Source organism: Staurois parvus, unplaced genomic scaffold (assembly GCF_062004578.1).
Source record: "Staurois parvus isolate SC_StPar_1 unplaced genomic scaffold, SC_StPar_1.0 ptg000209l, whole genome shotgun sequence".
In the NCBI taxonomy this organism is placed as follows: Eukaryota; Metazoa; Chordata; class Amphibia; order Anura; family Ranidae; genus Staurois; species Staurois parvus.
In genome coordinates this window covers 7,997,315-8,019,751 of record NW_028318005.1, presented here as the reverse complement: position 1 = coordinate 8,019,751, position 22,437 = coordinate 7,997,315, and the positions used below count along the sequence as shown (strand labels likewise).

General features: G+C 39.3%; 1 protein-coding gene across 10 annotated transcripts in view; it reads left to right on the top strand.

Annotated features, from left to right (window-relative positions):
* The window catches only part of IQSEC1 (IQ motif and Sec7 domain ArfGEF 1), a 440,052-nt gene that overhangs the window by 222,539 nt on the left and 195,076 nt on the right, over positions 1-22,437 (top strand). Inside the window, exon 1 of one of the 10 annotated variants that reach the window (XM_089678736.1) lies at positions 9,841-10,023. The exons of the other annotated variants lie outside the window; for them this stretch is intronic. Within the exon in view, the coding sequence (XP_089534862.1) occupies positions 9,959-10,023 (65 nt within the window). The 5' untranslated portion in view covers positions 9,841-9,958. Of the gene's footprint in view, positions 1-9,840; positions 10,024-22,437 lie in introns of those variants that run through there. 10 annotated transcript variants of the gene reach the window in all.

The window sequence follows — 22,437 nt, the reverse complement described above, 5'->3', positions numbered from 1 at the left end:
AACTTTGTATTTATTTTTATCAGTTTTACAAATTGAACTGGCCTTTTTCATGTTTTCAACAGACTAGTAACTCCCATCCATCAGGACAGAACTGTATATAGAGGTGATGCTACCCCAGCAAATGTTAACAATATTTTGTACAGGTGCCACATATTTTGTTTTCATATGCAATGATTATTGTAGGAATTCAAATCAGAATACACTATTAAAGGCAGGATGATGTCTGCTGTTTATGTAATGTTTCATAAGTTGGCCTAGGCAAATAGGTCTGCTTGTGTATGTCCATCATGAGCTGTTCTATGTATTCCCATATCACCCATTTTAATGCAGTTCCTGCAGGATATAGAATGTTGACATACAGTAAAGTTATCATATAATCCCAGAAATTTAAATTGGACTATAGGGAGCTGGTGGGTGCAGGAGCAGAATGATCTTCTCCTAAAATCATTCTGGACGACTGCTGCTGCCTAGTGAATGACCCATTCAGGGCCATGGTGAGATGGCCAAATAGAAAGACTTTGGCATTCATTCTGTATGACTTACATTATTTACATTTCCTGACAGCCAGAGAACTGCCCATAGGCATCTCAGACCTGTGCACGTAAGGTGCCACTGCATAACATTTTTTACACATCTCTTTCTGTCAGCAAGATCCTGCATGCATGCCAGTATTTTTATTGTCATTTGCATGGTCCCTTAAAGTCTGCTTCTATAGGAGCAGCTCCTTGTGCTCAACCAGTACCTTTTGTTACAGCTTAAATAATGATTAAGCCTCCAGTCTGTGGAACCTGATTATTTTCTAGTGACATTGAATGTTAGAGGACTAGCAGGATTGATTGCTGCTTCTTCTTTTGAATCCGCTTATTTGACAAGGAAACATCTGCGGTTGCATCATGTCACTTGCATTGTATCTATCCATAACTGTATTTTACAAAGTTGCATTATTAGGCATCAGAGTCAAAGCAGGTAGTGCCCTGTAATGCAATTCTATTGAACGTGAAATAATACCATGCACATGCACTGTAAGATACCTGATAATACTGGCACATACAAATATATATACAGTGCTCAGCATAAATGAGTGCACCCCTTTTAAAAAGTAAGATTTGAATCAATATCTTAATGAACACAAGAACTATTTCCAAAAGTTTGACAAAGTTGAGTTTTATAGAACTTTTGTTTAGCACATTACATGAAAGTAAGTTTAATAATATAACTTAGATTACAAAATCTTCAGTTTTAGTTGATACAAAAATGAATTCACCTCACAACAAAATTGACTCCCATCTAGTATTTTTAATGAAAGGGTGTTTTTTGTTTTCACATTATATTTATATCATTTTCACATTATATTTATTAGTATTTTTAATGCCCTCCATGATTTGTAAGGACAGCACCAAGTCTTCCAGGCATGGAATGAACAAGTTGATGACATGTTGCAACATCTATCTTTTTCCATTCTGCAAGAAAGACGTCTTTTAGAGCCTGGATGCTGGATGGAGAGTGATGCTCAATTTGTGTCTCCAGAATTCCCCATAGGTGTTAGATTGGGTTCAGATCAGGAGACATACTTGGCCACTGAATCACTTTCACCCTGTTCTTCTTCAGAAATGTGACAGTGGCCTTAGATGTGTGTTTTGGATCATTGTCATGTTGGAAAAGTGCACAACGACCAAGGGCACAGAGTGATGGTAGCATCTTCTCTTTCAATATAGAGCAGTACATCTGTGAATTCATGATTCCATCAATGAAATGCAGCTCCCTGACACCAGTAGCACTCATGAAGCCCCACATAATGCCATCACCATACTTCACTGTAGGCACCATGCATTTTTATTTGTACTCCTCACCTTTGCGATGCCATACAATTTTGAAGTCATCAGTTCGAAAAACATTTATTTTGATCTCATCACTCCAGAATACAGAGTCCCAGTAGTCTTCTTCTTTTTCAACATGGGCCCTGGCAAATTCTAGGCAGGCTTTTTTGTGCATGGGCTTTAGGAGAGTCTTCCTTCATGGATGATACCCATGCATGCCATTCCTCTGCAATGTACGCCGTATTGTGAAACAATCAGCCCAGCTTGGCTTTCTGCTTTTTTAGCTTACTGCAGTGAACTTGCATGGTGTTTTTCTTCAACCCTTCTCATCAGAAGACACTCCTGTTGAGGTGTTAACCTCTGTGGACGGCCTGGACGTCTCTATGAGAAGGTTGCAGTTCCATTTTTGTTAAATGTTTGTATCACTTTTGCTACAGTATTCTGACCGATGAGTAAAGCTTTGCTGACCTTCTTGTAGCCTTCACCTTTCTTGAGTCAAGAAATGTTTTTCTTTCTCAGGCCTTGTGACATTTCTCTTCCATGTGGTGCCATTGCTGACAGCATGAAATGGGAAGGGTTTTTTTTTTGTAAGTAACGCCCTTTTATAATCAGTTGTCTGCTGGACACCTGTTTAATGAATAATTAGACTCACCTGTAGTTGAATTCTTGTTAATTAGGATTTTGTTGTCTAAAATTTAGCTTTTGCTCCTAAGACTTTCATTAAGGTGTATTCATTTTTTCAACAAGGTCTTGAATGAATTTGTTAAGAAAAAAAAATATATATATATAATATATATATATCTTGTTTGCAATCAATGGTACACATTTGTGGAGTATTGTGTAGTATAGTGTCCCGTCGAAAATGTTGATTCTGAAAGGAAAGTAAAGCTTTTTTGACCAATCTGTTGGGGTGTACTCATTTATGCTAGTATATACTGTTAAATAAACTCTTTATAAAGGTACTCCCTCCTGCATTATACTTACCTGATATATACTATCATCACATATTTAGTACCTTACGGCTAAAAGGAAAATTAGTTAATCAGGTTGAACCTTTTTTTTATGATTCTTCATTGTCCCCCAGGAAAGTTGTACTCATCGAACTTTAAAATACACATCTACTCAAAATGTAATGTTTGGCTTTCTAACAATTTATTAGTAGAATTTATTGTGGCAAAACATTCTGTAAAAAGAAAGTTTCCTTTTGTACAGTATAAAAGTTCCTGATTTGAACCAACAGAGCATTTGTGCACAGTACGTTGATACCTTTACAGGAGTCTATTAGGAGCCATACATCATCAGAGGTATATCCTCTCATCACAGGATTACACTGAGGGGGCGGTCTAGGAATGGATAGAGCTGCCTAGTGACTGAATGATCTAACTTGGCTTTGTTTTAAGTCCAGATATTGGTGTGTCATTGGTGCATCATTGTTTTGGAATGTCCAATTTCAGTTTTGCTGTTTTTTAGTAAGTAAACTGCTGTTGCTTTCCAGACATTTTGTCTCTCACTCACTGTGCGCTAAAGCTGCTGGGAAAAGATGTAATGTGTAAAGAATAATTTGTCCAGTTTTTTTTGATTAACCATTTTTTATTGCAGTGTATTTCAAATCTGGGAACAGATTTTTTTTTTGGAATCCCATAAAACAGAGTTTTATGGGATTCCAAAATATAGATGTGCATCTCTGGTCAATCTTACTCAAATGCCAATGGGTACTTTACACCAGGAGTACTCCACTTATTTATGTAACATAGGAAAAAACTTTATTGCAACCCCGCTCCCTAACTCCTGTTGGCAGGCACAGACACAGCACTGTGTATATTTTGGATGGCCATGCCTCAGATGTTCTAAACAAGCAAAATAAGCTACTTTTAAAACAAGCCCTTTACTGACATCTGTTCATCTGTTCTTCAGGCAGGGTGGAGTAATCCATCTTTAAATGTCACAACAGGGGCACTTAAACATAACTATATTCCTCATTAGATATTGCCAATTTTAGATTTTCCCTCATTTTCAGTTCCAGGGACAACAAACAAATCTAGAGAGTAAAGCTCCCTAATGGGGACTCAGATCGCATTAAAACCAGAAAGGGGTTCCAACCCCTCACCCCGAAAAAAAATGTTGGCATTAGATAGACCTGCATCTCCTTTGCGGCTCAGCTCATGCTGTTCCTCCCTCCATTTGCACCTGCTTTGTATTAACATTAGAGATTGGAATGCTGCCAAGTCACTGCTGGGAGGTAAAGGCAGGGCGAGCCAAGCTGGTGAAAGAACAATTTACATGCTTCTAAAGTAAACTTTGAGGAAAAATTGCTCCACAGTGCTGGCAGTACAGAGATCAGTGAGATATTTTATTTAAAGCGGTAATAAACTCAAAACTAAAAATGTACTATATTGCTGTTTACAGATCATTAGATGTGGTGGCTGCATTTGTTTGATTTTTTTTTAGGCTTTTCCCCCTCTGTTTTCTTTTGATCATCTGGCTATTACCACACCTCCTGGCTTAGGATTCCTACACTCTGGATGAAGGCTCAACAGAGACATTGTTGGACAGCAGTATTGTCAGTCTTGGGGGAGGGCAATGTTAGATGCACTAGCAGATTTAGATACACTAACAAATTGAAGCCAAACTCCTGCTAACACTTTCTAAACAGTCATAGCAACAATGTTGTTCCTTTTAGGATAAAGGTTTTACATAAATAAAAGCTGACCATTGTAAGCACCCCTGTCGGTGTTAAACTGTTTGTTATACCCTCTGCAGAAGAGCTTTTTTTGTTGAAATATAACAGACTTACTGGCAGAATCACCAGGTGAAAAATAAAAGCCAAAAAAAGAAAACAACTGAGAATTGCTAAGCTGCAATATAATAAATGTTTCCTTTTAGGTTAAATAGCACTTTAAAATGTGTATGGACAAAACATTTACCTAAAGTCTAGAATAATGCAATCGCTACAATTAAAAAAATATGTGCCTGAGATTGCAATGAAAAAAAAAAAACCAGACACGCATTTTTATTTATCGGCATCCCAGTCTTAGTCTGTAGGCCCACCCTTGGCAGCTGTAACAGCTTCAACTTTTCTGGTAAGACTGTCCACAAGGTTTAGGAGTGTGTCTATGGGAATGTTTGACCATTCTTCCAAAAGCGCATTTGTGAGGTCAGGCACTGATGTCGGACGAGAAGGCCTGGCTCGCAGTCTCTGCTCTAATTCATCCCACAGGTGTTCTTTCAGTTGAGGTCAGGACTCTGTGCAGGTCAGTCAAGTTCCTCTACCTCAAACTCGCTCATTCATGTCTTTATGGACCTTGCTTTGTGCACTGGTGCTCAGTCATGTTGGAACAGGAAGGGGCCATCCCCAAACTGTTCCCACAAAGTTGGGAGCATGAACGTGTCCAAAATGTCTTGGTATGTTGATGCCTCAAGAGTTCCCTTCACTGGACCTAAGGGGCCAAGCCCCCACCCCTGAAATAACATCCCCACACCATAATCCCACCCTCCACAAACTTTACACTTGGCACAATGCAGTCAAGCAAGTACCGCTCTCCTGGCAACCGCCAAGCTGAGACATGTCCATCGGCTTGCCACACAGAGAAGCATGATTTGTCACTCCAGGGAACACTTCTCCACTGCTCTAGAGTCCAGTGGTGGCGTGCTTTACACCACTGTATCCAACACTTTGCATTGCACTTGGTGATGTAAGGCTTGGATGCAGCTGCTCCGCCATGGAAACCCATTCTATGAAACTCTCTACATGCTGTTGTTGTGCTGATCTGAAGGTAACATGAAGTTTGGAGGTCTTTAGCCATTGACTCTACAGATAGTTGGCAACTTCTACGCACTGTGCATTTCGAAATGTGCTGACCTCGCTCTGTCATTTTACGTGGCCTACCACTTTGTGGCTAAGTTGCTGCTGTTCCCAGTTGCTTCCACTTTGTTATTATACCACAAACAGTTGACAGTGGAATATTTTGTAGCAAGTAAATTTCATGGATGGACTTCTTACACAGGTGGCAACCTATCACGGTACCACGCTTGAATTCACTGAGCTCCTGAGAGTGACCCATTCTTTTACAAATTTTTGTAGAAGCAGTCTGCATGCCTAGGTGCTTGATTTTATACACCTGTGGCCACGAGGTGATTTGAACACCTGAATCCAATGATTTGGAGGGGTGTCCCAATACTTTTGGCAATATAGTGGGTGTGTGTGTGTGTGTATATATATATATATATATATCCCAGAATAATTATTATGTTTAATATTTTAAATTTGCAAATATATATCAATATTTTCATTATAGTGTGGTACTAGTGTCTTAACCCTAGATACACTGTTAGTCCCCATGCAGCTTTTTACTGCTTGTTAAATACCTTGCTATTCATAGTCTGGACACAAGTACACTTTAAATATGCCAAATATTGCTTAATCTTTCTATATAGTGACTGAAATGCATAGGTATTTTGTCTTTGAACAAGGCATTATATCTGCAAACAACGTCTAGCCAGCCTATTTTTGTGCTCTGCACAGAATAGCCACGACATTCTGCTTACTATATTTAGCTGCAAAATATGATGTCATTTTGCCTGCAGTAGACAGCCTCCTGATGATTTTTACCTTAGAGCATGCCCCAGACCACTCTTTAGAGTCCCAAGTACTGCCTAATGGCTGTGAACAAGCTCCAAATAAAAACTCACCTTACAATGTGTGATGGTAAAAAAACAGTGGGCCAGCAGGAGCTGTAAGGAAGAAGAGGCTGCAGTAATACAGAGATGGCTGGCATGGAATAACAATGAAGGAGACCTTTCCTTTATAGTAGGAGTGCATCTATTAATAGAATGGCCAAGGACTGAGACAAAATCCTGCAGCATGTTCCTTTCTGCTCAGTCAGCTCTGATTTCTTTTTGCAGCTAGTGTGCCATGCTATGCTGTCCCACAGTCATATTGGTAGCATTTACACTGTGTTCTAGTCATAGGTGGGCTAGTTAAGGCAGATAGATGGCAATGTTTCCTGAGTTCCACTTGGTTGACAACTATGATTCTAAGTAAAACAGTGATTCTTCAATAATAATATATAATGTACTGTGTAGTTATTGTACAAAGTGTAGTTACTGTATATTCATATAACGGATGGTACTGGCTCATTTGAGAGGTAGATTTCATCGACAATTTCCCTGGAGAGGAAAGCAATGACTGCATGGCATTTATTAAGGTGGAATTCCTGATAGTGATTACAGTGGACAAGACATGCATAACTCAAGCCCCTGTGGCAGGGTGGCAATGTGGGAGCACAATCGAGGGACCCTCAGTCACCCTATAACAAGAAGTTCCTGAACAAATGCTGCAGATTTTAAAAATATTGAAAATTACTTCTGAAATTACATTAAAGCAGTACAAAGCTTCAGCGTTTTTACTACAGATACATCCCTGTAGTCATAATATTCACTTGCCAATTAACCCCTTGCCACTGTTGTCCCATGGCCGTTTACAAGGAACTAAATGCTGGGAGGTGAAGGCAGGATTTCTGATTGTGTGACCATTGTGATTGGCTGTTATAGCCGCCACATAATCAGAAGCACCCAATCACAAGTATGTGTGGGGAGCTGCCAGTGACGGCTTAGTTACTGTGCTGTTAGTGTGCTCTCAGCTTAAAAAAGCAATTCTGCATGGACACACATGTGTGGCTTCTCAACTTTAACACCCAGGTGCTGCATTTATGTGTATGGCGGGCAGGAACAGGTGGTTTGCATCAATACCACTAAACACATATTCTTCCTGTAAATAGCACAGCGTCCAGCTTCTTCTGTGCAGATTCTATGAATTTCTGGGCAGGAGACGTGCACTCTCAATGTTAAAAAAGCAACAAAACAAAACAAAAAAAATCTCCTGATTCTTTCCTTGGGACTTGAAGTCTAATACTTCAGCGTGCTGTCACATATGTGCATCAATGCCATGACATTCTCAGTTCTATTCCCTTGAGTCAAGCAGGTACAGTATACTGTGAGCACGCATGTAAAGGTGGCTCTGGATACTGTGAGCACGCATGTAAAGGTGGCTCTGGATACTGTGAGCACGCATGTGAAGGTGGCTCTGGCCAGACTCTATAGATCCCTAATAGCCTAGAGCCACCCTTAAAATAAAGGTTAAAGTGGTTCTAAAGGCTGAAGGTTTTTACCTTCATGCTTCCTATGCATGAAGGTAAACACCTTCTATATGTAGCTCCCCCAATACTTATCTGAGTTCAATGTGCAAAAAGAGCAGTAGCTGTTCCAGCTCTCTCCCTCCTTGTTGGCTCAGAGAAAACAGGAGCTATTGGCTCCTGCTGCTGTCACTCATAGCCAGTGAGGATGGAGCAGCGGTGGGGCTAAGCCAGTGTTTCTCAACTCCAGTCCTCATGGACCCCCAGCAGGTCATGTTTTCAGGATTTCCATTATTTTGCACAGGTGATTTGATCAGCTTCACTGCCTTAGTAATTACCACAGCTGTTTCATCTGAGGGAAATCCTGAAAACATGACCTGTTGGGGGTCCATGACGACTGGAGTTGAGAAACACTGGGCTAAGCCAAGCTCTTTGTGTCTATAGACACTCAAAGCTGGCTCGGGATCAAGCACACACAAGTGCCCCTATAACAAGCAGCTTGCTATGGAGTGACTCAGCAGGGGGGAGAAGCCAGGAGTCCCAGCAGGGCACCTGGGAAGAGAAGGATAGGGGCTGCTCTGTGCAAAACCTTTGCACAGAGCAGGTAAGCATGACTTGTTATAAAAAAAAAAATACCTTTAGTATCACTTTAAGTCCAGTGATGAGGATATCTGGTGAAACAAAAAAAAAAAGAATCTACAAAACAAATAATTGTAGAAAAAGTAGCATGCAATGTGAATGCTGCTGTCGTCATTGTAATTTAAAAAACATAGTGTTTACTATCAACATTTAGCTTATATGGGGTGTTAGTACTTGGGTTTACATAGATTTAAAAAAAAATACGGAGACTGCCATCACTGACCTCCTTCTGCAAATTCTAGTTTCCTGGAGGTCTTGGGTTACAGTACTCTTTGAGCCAGGACAAGCAACTAGTATTTTCAGAAGGAAAGTTTAGAATGACAATCTGTGGATTTTCTCAATATATTTTTTTTTTACACAACTCATATATTTCTCAGTTTAGTAAACTGTTGTGCAGACATCATGCTAAAGAACACACTGCAGTTCACATCTGGAATATTTCAGTCTGCCCTTACAGTACAGCATGCTGTGCTCTGTAGTTCATCATGTTTGTAGCATATGTTGTCGTCGTCTGCCCACTGCAGACACTTTACTGATCATAACATGTCTTTTTACAAAGATTACTAGTCCTATACAATTAACCCCCCCCCCCCCCCCCCAGTGTGTACTCTCTTCTCCCCCAATATATAGCACTGTTGTATTCCAAAATAAATATTTGTCTCTCAGTTTGTATTGTACTACTGCATCATCCCAGCAAGCTGTCCTTTCCCTGTTTCCTGCACATACTCAGCCCCACTTCTCTGTGCTAGTGCGAAATGTGTTGTTTCTCAGGATAGGAAGTTCTCTAAATTACTTAGAGATAAACTAGAAACATGATTCCATCATGCACATACTAAAATGTTACATTAACCATGACTGATCCTCTATTGTTTACAGTAATCACATTTGTGTAGCACTTATCTGGAACCTGTTGACAGATGTGTATTTATACAATACATATTTGTGTATGTAGACTAGGTATAGCCCCAGACATGAATAGAATGTGTCTTCTTGAGTTGTTAAGATATTTCAACTCCTTTTATTCATTTCCAGCAGACTAGTACAGATTTCTGTTTCCTCCCAGTATAAAGTGCTCTGTTTCCAGTTCAGGACTATTGTAGTTTCCTGTTTCTTCACTGGGAAAACACAAGGCAAAGCATTGGGCAGCAAATGAGAGCAGTTTAATCCTGTGTCCCTCCTCCCGCTCTCCCCCCTATCCCAGCTCTCCAGCCATCCCCCCATCCTCCCCTGGACTGGAAGGGTGGACCTCTCGGCTGATTCTTCCGGATCACTGAAAATACAGCAAGAGGAGGGTCAGGGGGGACACAGGATGTTGGGGTCCCAGCCGGGGTGATATGACATTGTCACCTTGTACTGTCCCTTCACCAAGCCATGTGGTGCCTGCAGTGTAACTCCGAGAGGACCCAGTCTCTGCTGGAGCTTGAACTGGACAGCTGGTAATACAGTATTTTTATATATAGATACAAAGACACAACTAGGACCCTCATGTGTAGAGTATTATGCATGCCACACACAGTGTGTAGTCTGTTGATACAGTATGTTTGGGTTTTTTAAAATATCCTAACATTTTCATTCACTAGATGTACATGACTGCAGGGATTAGCATTGCAGAGACAAAAAGGCATTAGCTACTCCAAAATGCAAAATAAACAGTTTAAAAACATTCATAACAGTCTATACAACAATACTTCTCTTAAAAAATATTAGATTTATATTCGTGAACATACAGCTGTATAAATTGCTGTATAAACCTGAAGTATACAGTATGTAGAAGGTGATAATAATGTTCTGCATAAACCACAATACTTTGTAGGAGACATAACGAAGTGGAGATCAGGGTTTCTCAGTCGGTGGAACATGTGCCCCAGGGCCCCAGGGGTACTTCTGCTTGTCAAAATATATTCAGTTTTACAGAGTAAAGTTTTAGCAAACTACAAATAATATCAAAAGCGTATTTTAGTAAAAGTATTTGTTGAAAACAAACGGCAATGTTTGGAAAATATTTGTGTTATTTTTTTTTGGCCTTGGAATTTTTGTTGCTTTTAACCACAAATATTTTCTTGTTTAAAGCAACTAAATATTGGAATGAGAATCAGTTGAAAAATATAGTTTTGAGGAGGTTTTGATAATTTTCCATCTTATTTAAGCTCCATTCACACTGATTTTTTAGGCGTTTTTTCAAGCATTTTTTTTTTCAAGCGTTTTTTTTTCAGGCATCTTTGAGTGTTTTTTTGAGCAGATTTGCAAATATAGGTGTTTTATTCAGGCATTTTTCATTTAGGCATTTTTGCTCTTGCCAATAGAAATAGCTGCTGTTTGAGCTGAAAACACCTGAAAAAACACTTAACGCTTGAAAAAACAACTCATTCCCACTGTTCAGTTGTTTTCCATTTAAGTCTATGGGGACGAAATGCTCTGATCTCCCTATAACAGTAGCGCAAGTACTTTTTTTGAGCAACAGGTGTTTTGTTTTGCTACAGGCAACAGAACGCTCAAGTGTGAACAGGGGCCATTGGAAATAATGGGATTTTACTTGTTGAGTGTTTTGGAGCTTTCAGCTGAAAAATACTAGTGTGAACGGAGCCTTACCATCATTTTGCCGCTAGGTAGAAGAAAACAAACTGTTCCCAGGAATGGTCAAGCATACTGTGCCTGGGACTCTTTGGAAAATGTGGTCCCCAGCACTTGTGGTCGGGTACAGTTTGCGTCAGTGTGAGCGCAAACCACTCCTGAGCACAGAACTATCCAAACTTCATGAGCATGGAAGAGAGGCTGTCAGATGTGAAGATTTAACTGGGAATGCTTCCTTATAGCACAGTATGAGTTCAGACCTGCAAGAATGAAGGCACAGTCAAACTTGGGCACCGTTCCGTTCATCTTTGCCTATTGTGAGTACTCATTTAGACACTAGGCATTCCAACAGGTTCACCTTACAGGAGGAAATATGGAGTCAGCGCCTTCTTGATGTTCCAAAACTTCTGTCCTTATATGCTGCCAGATCACCTGAGGCACATATGATACCTCTGCATACAGGCTAACATGTGACACTACCCCTGCCACCCACAACACAGTACTTAGTCCGTGCTTGACCAATCACAGGCTTACGTGCTGTCATGTGGAGGTAGAGGGAATCTGCATATCCTTTTGTTAATATCAACTTGCTTGGGTTAGCTGTGGTTTAGAGAAGGATTGGGGAGATTGGCATCATGAGAAAAGTAGGTTGCACACTGCTTATGGTTCCTCTCATAAAGTGGTTTAAAGCTAGTGCTCCATGTCTTGTTGCTCACACCTCTAGTTTTTGATTGGGGTAAGAGAAGGTGGTCTTTATGCTGGTCCAGCTGATCCAGAATGAGCAGAACTGTACAAAACCCAATCTCATCATGTCCAAAGAAAAGGAAAGAAACATCAGAGAGAGAGAGATACAGAGCTATAGAATGTAAACACAAGGCCAAACCTGTACAGACCGGCTGATGCTAAAATTGTCCAAAATAAAGGTAAAGCATTAGAACTATCTGGGGCATTAAATCCTTTAACTATTTCATGACCCTCAACCTTGATAGATTTTCCACTACTCTGTTAATCAAAGCGGTGTATGGCACACCTAACCATTAATGTGTACATTTGTTGCCAGCCCCACAGATCAAATCTTTCCACCTTGTTCAGTAAGTTAGTACACATGCTAATGATGCGTGCAGGCCATAATCCATAAGATAATTGGTTGCTATGGGTTATAGTATGGTACAGACCAACTTTGTTTCATTCACAGCTTAATTGAATATGTGCGTATTCTATTGAATAGTATTACTGTTTGTTATTCTTTTGTCAGACTTTGCAGTTTAGTAAAAAAAAATAAAATCTAATTTTAATCAATTAATTTGCCAAAATCTTCCCGACAAAAGACTGTATGGACAACCTGGTTGTAATTTTGTGACTTGTGTTTTTTAACCTGTATATTTTTTTTGGGGGGGGGGGGAGGGTTCTTCTACATTTTTGGCTGTGTCGTTTGAGAGTATCATGTTACTTTGCACACATTGCTTAGTCTAATTGCGTTGTGTCATTTCCTGGCACATGCTGCATTGTTTTACTATTGTTCTAGCTGTCATGCTCTAAAATGTACAATGGTCCTATAAAATTGCCCCCAGTAACTGAAATGACTGCTGAGAATCAGGCGGAATTTTTTGTTTGTTTTTTTTTAACATGGAAGAACCTTTAAGGTAACGGCAAGGTCTCAGGTAACCTCTGCCTGTAATCACAATATCTGCAGAACACAGTACATTAGCCTAGTGGTCCGTGGGGAGAATGCTTCTTATATTAGTGATCAGTAGAAAGAATGCACCCCTTACAAGTATCTTAAACGGTCGTTGTTGTTAGTAATTGTATATCTAGAGATGCAAAACATGCTCATTGTGCAAGGAACCCCTAGCAACTTCTGGAGGAGCCAGGAACCTACGGTTCCATGGAACTCTGGTTGAGAAAGGCTGGTCCATGGGGTACCCTCACACAATCCCAGAGGACCATTCTCGGCTGAGAAAGTGATTGGGCATTTTGGAATATTTTGTCCAATTGCTTTTGTTTTCCTCCAAATAAACTGTTGCTGGGACAATCTGCTACCAGTAAACAACAACTCCTGCATAATCTAAACAGAAATGTTTTTTGTGACCCCAGCAGGGCTGTCTAATTGCTCTTTCCCCATAAAATAATTAAAATCTTATATATAAAAACATTATATACACAGTATATATCTCCTCTGATTGGCCCATCCATAGTACAGCATATAACACTTCAAACCAAAGGACACAGTGTCCTGAAAGCATCAAGAACATATGAGATGGAATACCCAGAGCATCAGTATATGACACATATGAAATGTTAACTTTGGATGAGGCCTCTCTTAATGTGTTGTACTTGTCACTTCCTCAGGAGTGCTTTATCAACACATAGGGAACACACTCACCCAAAAAAGTACACTGGGAGGCAGCAGTGGAGCAGACATCACAGGTGCAAGCATGAATCTTTAGAAATGTATATGTGCCTCCACAGTGTAGGTAGATGTATTGCACAAAACGCTCAAACCTTCAGATCAGCAAGGTCCCAGCTGATCTCCTACAAACAGTTCCTACTGCAGATGTATAAGCCTAATCACAGGCACATATCTTGATTGCACAGAGTGTGTGTGTATCACCATAATACCTCCACACAATTGGTCATGTGATCTCTGTTGACCGGAAGGGTCAGAGTGGACAATAGCAAATTCTCCCCTTTAGCAAAGATTATGTGAGTAACTGTTGTAGTTTAGGAGGATCTGAACTGTGGAAGCTCTGCCCAAAAAGGCACACAGAGGACAATGGAGTAGTTACCAGCATTGCCTGTGGTCTTCCTGCAGCTGATCTTTTTCCTGTTACTTATATATCACGCCTTGTTCTTCAGTGTTTCTCTGTGTGGAGGTGGCCATGCCTTTGGTAGTGGAGCAGGGTTTTGCTTCCCTATGCAGATATATAAAGTGCAGTGCTAAATAAATATATGTAAATAAAAAGTATATTAATATGTATATCCAATATATAGTGAAAAAAAATTAAATAAAGTTCATGTAGTATATCAAATGGATGATCAATTCAGTATAAAATGTCTCCTACTGAACTGTCAGCGTTCCAGCTCTGGTGTCTCACCCAAGTGGAGCCATTTTATACAGCTTTATCATTACTGATATACCGCACTTTATGTACTGTTAACATGTGAGTGTGTTTAAATTCGCTTCTATGAGTTTTTAATGGACGTGCTGCACTGTGGTTGCTTTATATGATTGTTGAGTTCAATTTGCAGAAGTGACCTGACCTCTTAGAGGGCTTGTTGGAGCACACAGTGACCATATACAAAGGGAAGATTTTGTGCATGGAAGAGATCACTTCATTACCCCCATAAGAGGGGAGATGCCCTATTGATCTGTTGTTCATACAGGTCCATTTCTACCATATACTCACCGTGGCGGTGTATTCCTTTAAAGATTTACAGCACCAGGATTGTGGGTTTACTTTCCAGTAGATACATGGTCCTTCCCACCAAGAATTCCTGAAGAGTTGTTTTTTTCTGTATTCATTTGGACTTTTTATGTTGGACTTTCACGTTCATATGCACATAGGTGTTATTTGGACTTTGTGTTTTTTATTTGTGTTTTTTGAGCAGCACAGTTGCAGTTTTATAAATGAGCACACATCCCATGTGCTTGCAGCAGCTTATTTACAATTGAGTTTATTTATCCTTTTTGGCAGTGCACAATTGTTATTTATTATCTTCACTTTAAAGACAGTTCACTTTAACAAACTATCACTTCAACAATATGATACATTTTTCATCACTAAAAAATGTTAATTGTTGTGTAAATATTTAAAAAATGACTTATCCATTTTCATTTTTATTGGTATTCTGGTCAGCAAGTTGGTTGAAATGTTTGTCTTTTGATTACTGCCACAACAATCTGCTTTAGTGCATTTGACTTTTGGTTTGTGGGCTTCCATTGTGTACAGTATGTAATATCTTCTGCCATTGTACTGTAATTACTGCAAATGCAGCCATTTACATGGGTGTAACACAATGTGAAAGCCCCTTACTTTAAGACCACAGGATTCATCTGTATTTTTAGAAATAGTTACAATGTCTGTGGTCTGGATATGCCTGGGAGAGTTGATATACACTGATGTGCTATAGGAGCCGCACTTGGTTTTAACTTCCTATTAATTTAAAATATCTTAAAATTCCCTGTAGATGAGAGATTATATATATATATAAACTACAGTATGCAGAAAATTAGTAGATTTTCATACAGAACAATTCTTACTCTCACGAGAGGTTAGCAGAGCCTATTGTGTCACTCCATCCACACCTAAATGAACAAGTGAGAGAAATATTTTGTATTACTTCCACACCTGTCATGAGGAAACTAATGAGGCTATCATTACTGCCATCCTACTGAAATTGATAGCTGGCTGGCTGACTGTGTTTTAGGGCTCATTCACACAGGTGTCTACATTGTTGTATGTAGATGCGTACAGTGTATTGTTTCCTATGCATCAAAATGCAGCACTATAGGAATTAATGAGGCCATACACACAGCTGCATCCACAAGTGAAAATGTATGCCACATTTAGCAGCATATTAAAAGGAGAAAACAGCTGCAGCCAGGGCCGTACGTATAGTCAGATTTTACATGTGTGCCCATAAAGTCATTAGAAGAATTGTAGGCTCAAAACGCTATACTTGTCTAAACATGAGTACATTTGGTGCATTTTTGTTCTGCAGGATGTTCTGCTGGTTCTTTGAGCAAAAGCATGTGTCCTGTGCAGCATATGTGCACATGCCTGTGCAAATAAACCCTTCCATGCGTCTAAACTTGCATTCTTTAGGTGCATATTTTACACAAAAAACAGTTTTTAAAAACCTGAATACACATTCATAACATATTTCTTCAATCTGATCTCCAACACACATTTAAAAAAATATAAAACATTCCCTTTAAGAGCCTGTTGTTCCCTGAGATTGTTCAAATGTATCAGCACATTGTAGCACTGTGGTTTTGGTTGTTCATAGTTCTTCATAGTTGTCTTGTCTAGGCTACATCTTCTCTCTTTTAATTTGTATTCGCTAAGTCAGAGTTATTCATCTTAAGGTGCCCTTAGCCTTTAAAAATCACCCACTAAAACAGGGTGCAAGTCTTCTGTTATCAGTGGAAAAATGTTCTCTGGAGGATGAAATTGCATACCACCCCATCCCTCCAAGACTATCCCACAGTCATTGAAGGTCAATTGCTCTTTAAACCCCCCACATCACACCCTTTCCCCATTATTGGTGGTTGTTGCCACTTTAAATCCCCTCCAAAAACAATCTCACAACATTAGTAATTAGTGGCACTTTCACCCTTTTACCCCTCCACATTGCAGTTGCAGCCTGATGGATTTAATGAATGGATTAATTCATTAAATCTTCTATTCTTTCTGTCCTTTTGTAGCACTGTTTATTTTTGTGATTGCTGTGATTGCTCATCACAGCAATCACAAGGCACAGAGTTGCTCCAATCCGTGCAGTGCATTTAGCCAATGCAGAGTAATTGTGTAAGCAGCCAGTACACACACTAGTGTAAACAATGAAGATGTATATAAATGGCCACTCAGAATAACTGCTTCCCCTAACTGTGATTTTGCTACAGTAGTCAATGGGCAGGCGGGCGGGGGTGGGGGGGGGTGGGGGGGGTTAAGGAATAAAGGCAATTTTTTTTAATAGGAATCAGAACACCTCTCAGGTTTGCATTGCTGTCTGTGCTCCCATTGTGGATATTCACCCTCTCTATTTGTCTTATAATTATTACCGAAAGCAAAAGAAAATCCCCAATTTTGGGTTGACCCTGAAACAGGAATAGAGGGGAGATTTTCTAATAGGAACACCAGTGACAACCAGGGATTACCTCACTTTAGATGGATTTCCTATCTTCCTTTTTGGCTATGGGGTAATATGTTAGAAGTGTTGGATTTAAAAATAACAAATCATACTCGCTGCTTTTAGAACAGAGAACTGAGCAATCAGAGATCGCTGATCACTCAGTTCTTGTTCTTCACTGAGCAGATAGTGGTGACTGCCAGTCTATAGCTCTCTGCTCTGCCCTTCCAATACTCACTGGAGCACAGGGCTGTGAAGAGGATAGGAGTGGCTGGCTCAGGCTTTCAGCAGTGTGCTGATTGGCTGAGCAAGCTGCTGGCCAGGAATCTGGGTGGGTCCTGACATTGAAATTGGTATCCCTCCAGAGTCTGGACTAGCTGAGGGACGTCAGCCGACAGCGGAATTTAGCCTGCTGTCAGCTGAATACTGGTCACAGGAGTGCAGAGTTAAGTGCATGCCTGTGACCCACAGGAGACGTACAGCTAAAAGAGCTTTGGCTCTATTTTAGGGGAAATCACAAAAAAGAAAAACTGACAGGGGTTATAACCCTCTCTTACTCTATCCACAAAAAAAGGTTTTGCCTGTAATTCAATGTTAAATGTTTTTTATGCATCAGGCCCAGACTCGAAAACTAGCACCTTGGTCATTTGAAGGGTTGATATAATAAGCATATGTAAGCATCAGTGGTTTAGCAGATCTATAGCTCTTCAACTGATAAAAAAAAACTACAGGGTGTAAAAAATGAAATCCTTGACCCTCATTACCTCACTGGGTTTGCAGTGCCAGCTAAATGTGGTCCAGAATGTTCAGTAACACTGGGGCTTGCAGTTCCATTTGTAGTCTGGGCAGGCCTAAGACACATCCAGCAAACTGGACTATAAAGCTTTATATACAGGACTGCCATACTATAAAACTAACACACTGTATCCCATAAGTAACATACTGTACATTTTACAGCAAGCCTAGCCTTTTTTACTTTTAGCATAACTATTTTATTCTCTCTAAACATTTCCCTTAAACATTGCTGCCAATAAAAGCAGCTTCTGGTTGAGCTTACTGGCTGCCAGGAGATTTTGCCAGCAAAGCTGAACCTTTGATGGATGGTCACTTCCTGAAGACATGTTAAAAGATTCTGAGAGGAGAGCGGGTGGCAGTGGATAGAGTGTGGTTGCTGTGGAAATACTGTTTTCTCTGGAGCTTTTACAATAAATCTAATTGTATCATGTAATCAGTATTCACCAGGGAAGGAAACACATTTACTCCTTGTTCCCATCACTGGGGCCCTGGTCTCTAGGTTCTTTAAGAAAAAATGTTTTGTTGTTAGTGTGATATAACAATCCATAGCTGCTAAAGGAAACTAAATGTTATTTGTGATAACTGACATATTTGTTTAATAAAATGTATAGGCATATTTGGACTGGATGACATTTAGTTTGCTAAAGCTCTGTATATCACTAACAATGGCCTTTAAAAAAATATTTGTTTTTACCTTTTTAAATAATTTTTTGAATCTCTGTGCTGTTGATCTCCTGCATTCTCATTGCACCCTTATCCTGTCTATATGCATGCACATTAATGATAGCTACATAATATTTCTCAGGGCAGTGGACTATGACTGCGTAAGGGCCCTTTCACACAGCTTTTTGATCAGGTTCACCTGTCAGCCTGATCTGATCAGAAGCTCCATGCAGCTCTATGGACAGGCAGATGTAAGCAGACTTGTGTCCGTTTATACCCTCCTACCTCAGAGTCTGTTCAGGTCTGGAAAAAAAAGCTTTTCTGGACTTAAATGAGTCGGATTGGAGATAGCCTCATGTAAATGGACACCAGAGTCTGTTTACATCTGACCACCCATAGAGCTAGCAAGGGTCTGCCTGTGTCCGCTGGACACAAACTCCATTTCTACAAGGGATCTGTTCACAGATCCTCTACTGATTGGAGTGGACACCACTCCATGTGAAAGAGCCCCAATGTGTGTTGAAACAGCTACTTGTAACAACACAGAAGCAGAGTTGGAAGAAAGGAAGGTTTTCTAGTTGTAACAAAAGGTGCCTGAAGCAAGAACTTCATGGCAGGTTCAGTAGATATTATGTTAATGAAAATTGCATATTTAAAAAAATTTAAAGTTACTACTACTTACAGCTTTTGCTCACACTTTAACTTTAGTGAAATAGTCACTTTAGGGAGGACCAAAATCAAAGCACACTATATTTGCAAGGATGACTTGGTGCATTCCTGTTTTTTCTGCTTATACACAGTTTCCTTTGCACACATCTAGTAGACAGAGAAGAGGGGGGACAGCTATAGTGCTTTGCTGTAGCCCCTCATAGGAACACTCATAAATTGGGATTCAGTCTGGGATAGAGCTTACAGCCAGCACATCTCAAAAAAATGTGCTTATATTTCCTAACCTCATCATAGATCCTAGATTGTAAGCTTGAAAGAGCAGGGCCCTCAATCCCCTCATGTTTTGCATTGTATTGGTATTGTTCTATCACATGTTCTGTCCCCCTTTGTAATGTACAGCTCTGAGTGAACTATTGGCGCTTTATAAATACTGTATAATAATAATAATAATAGATCTGAACAGGATCGAGTGCTTGGTCCCTCAGGAATTCAACAAGGTTTTCGCAAGTTCTTGTAATAAAAGGGGCCATCCTGCTTCTCTGATCTCCATATCTATGGCACTGGTGGTGAAGAATACTAATTACTTCATGGCAAACATACTGAATACCTTCTATACTATAGAGGGTCAAAAACTAAATTAATAAATACATATGTTGTTAGCTGCATAAATTCCTGTACAGCCAGAAATTGTCGAACCCCATAGTAGTCACCTGGGATTTTACATGCCTTATGTCACTATGTAAACCCTTCATGTCCATTCAGTGCACAGGTACTCCTTTCAAGGTGGTGTAACCTCTAACAGGGTGTATTGTAGTAGATAAAGCTTTGTGTGACATCAGTGGGGTGGGCATCATGTCATTTTGAGTGCAGTCTAAACAAAGAAACACATGAAAATGGAGCGGGGCTAAAGAAGGTGAGGCAGTCACAACTGTTGCATTTGCTTATGGACCTTACAGAAAAATCATACAGATGCAGTTTATACATTTAACTGTAGTGTATACCATGACTTTTATAAATATTTTAGATAGAACCCCTTTAAGCACTGTCTAGCCCGCTATAGGTCTTATTGCAGTTATTCTTTTCATAGAACACATTAGCTGAAAATGTCATTTAAGATTGTTTTATGTCATGTAAGCCAGAAAAGCTGCCCAGTCCTCGCAGGAGTTTAAGATTTATTTACTTAACGTTATTTCCCTTAGAACCTTAGAACATCCTCCTGGGCCTTATTTGGACATCTGCAAATCGATATTTAATTTACTTGTTCTAACTTGCAATCAGTCTTAGAATGGGTACCACAATGGGAATAGGGCACACTGCTTGCTGCAAAACAAGAATCTACCCTCTCTGCAGAGTAATCTATACTGTATACCTAGACTTTAGAATGATGCTGTTTTCAGTAGAATCTCTAGAATATTATAATATAATCAGTGAATTTTGAACTCTGCTTTTCACATATGAAATATCCTTTAAAAATGATACCTGGAGTTATGGCGTGATACGAAACACAGATTTCAACACATGTAAGTTAAAAAACAGGAGCTTAAGGGGGAATATGAGCAACATGATTAAATACATGTGTTCCATTTAGTGAACTCGCTGTAGCGTTATTCACTTTAAGGTCATCACAGAGGACAAGGGGGCACGCTTTACGTCTGGAGGAAAAGAGATTTAATCTCCGGAAAGGTTTCTTCACAGTGAGAGCTGTGAAAATGTGGAATAGTCTCCCTCAATAGCTGGTTCTGGCCAGCTCAGTGGATTGCTTTAAAAAAGGCCTGGATTCTTTCCTAAATGCACATAATTTAACTGGATACTAACATGTATAGGTAAAGTTGATCCAGGGAATATCCGATTGCCTCCGAAGGGATCAGGAAGGAATTTTTCCCCTGCTGGAGCAAATTGGATCATGCTTTGCTGTTTTTTTTCTTGTTTTTTTTTATTTTTACTTTCCTCAGGATAAACTCTGGGTAGAGGATTGTGTATATAGGATTGTATACATTTTTTTTTTATTTTTTTTTTTATTGGTTGAACTAGATGGACTTGTGTCTTTTTTCAACAAGATTAACTATGTAATCAGATTATACCATCATAACATGATGGGGTTTATTTACTAAAGCTGGAAAGTCCAAAATCAGACTCCCTTCTGCATAGAAACCAATCAGCTTCTAACCTCAGCTTGTTCAATGAAGCTTTGGCAATGAAACCTGGAAGCTGATTGGTCTCTATGCAGAAGAGAGTCTGATTTTGGACTCTCCAGCTTTAGTAAATAAACCCCGATATGTCTTAAGGTTTACATAGGAAAATGATAATAAACAATTCAACAGTACATACAGTACATGAGCATAATACAACATACATATGCTTTTGAACTGAATTGTTATTATTATTATTGTTGACATTTTCTATGCATACTTTTTATTTCTGTACCCTTTCATATATATATATATATATATGAAATATTTTGAAGATTTTTTGATGATCTATGAAGTGCAGTAACCCAGAACAGGCAATCATATCTCAAAATGTAGAGTAGATTGGACATTAATAGCTGTTTGATTGTGGATTGGTCCCTGAACTGTGATCTTTCCACTGCAATGTTTTTTAAGTGGGAAACATTTTTGAGTTATTATGGACTTGTCTTCCTTACCTTCATGTTTTACAAGCTCGCTCTTACATTTCTTTGAACAAAATAAAAAATGGAATTAAATTAAATATAATAAATTGAATGGAGATTAGCCATTAGAGGGAGCTCTTATTGGTTCTGTTTAATGTATCTGGTTTTACAACTGTTGAGATCTGATATCAGCCACACAATGCATTGCTTTTCACGAGTCAGCTAACTCATAGACTTGATTTCTAAGATGGAGCAGTAAAGGATAGCCACCATGCAGCATTTCAAAGCAGGGCACAGAGCATGCCTAAAAGAGCAAATATGACTGTGCTCATTGACATATATAAATCTAATTCATACACAAAAAATAGCTTTCAAAACATTAACTCTTAACTGATATGTTTATTCACATCAAGCTTACCTTGTTTCCATATAAATTTAAAGGCCATTGAAAAGTCATTATATTCCCTATAATGATTTTTCCTATGTATTGACAGATCCCTGTGAGCGTCAATAGTTTCTTATCTCACCTATATAAGTCTATTATATTGTATGCTTGTTTCTTTACTTGCATACAGTTATACATTTTAGTGCAATATAATTGTTCACTAATGATTTCATAGTTTTCTACAACTTATTTAGAATTATTAAAGCTTGGGAGTTTCCTGGTTTCCTGTTCTATGAGCTGGAG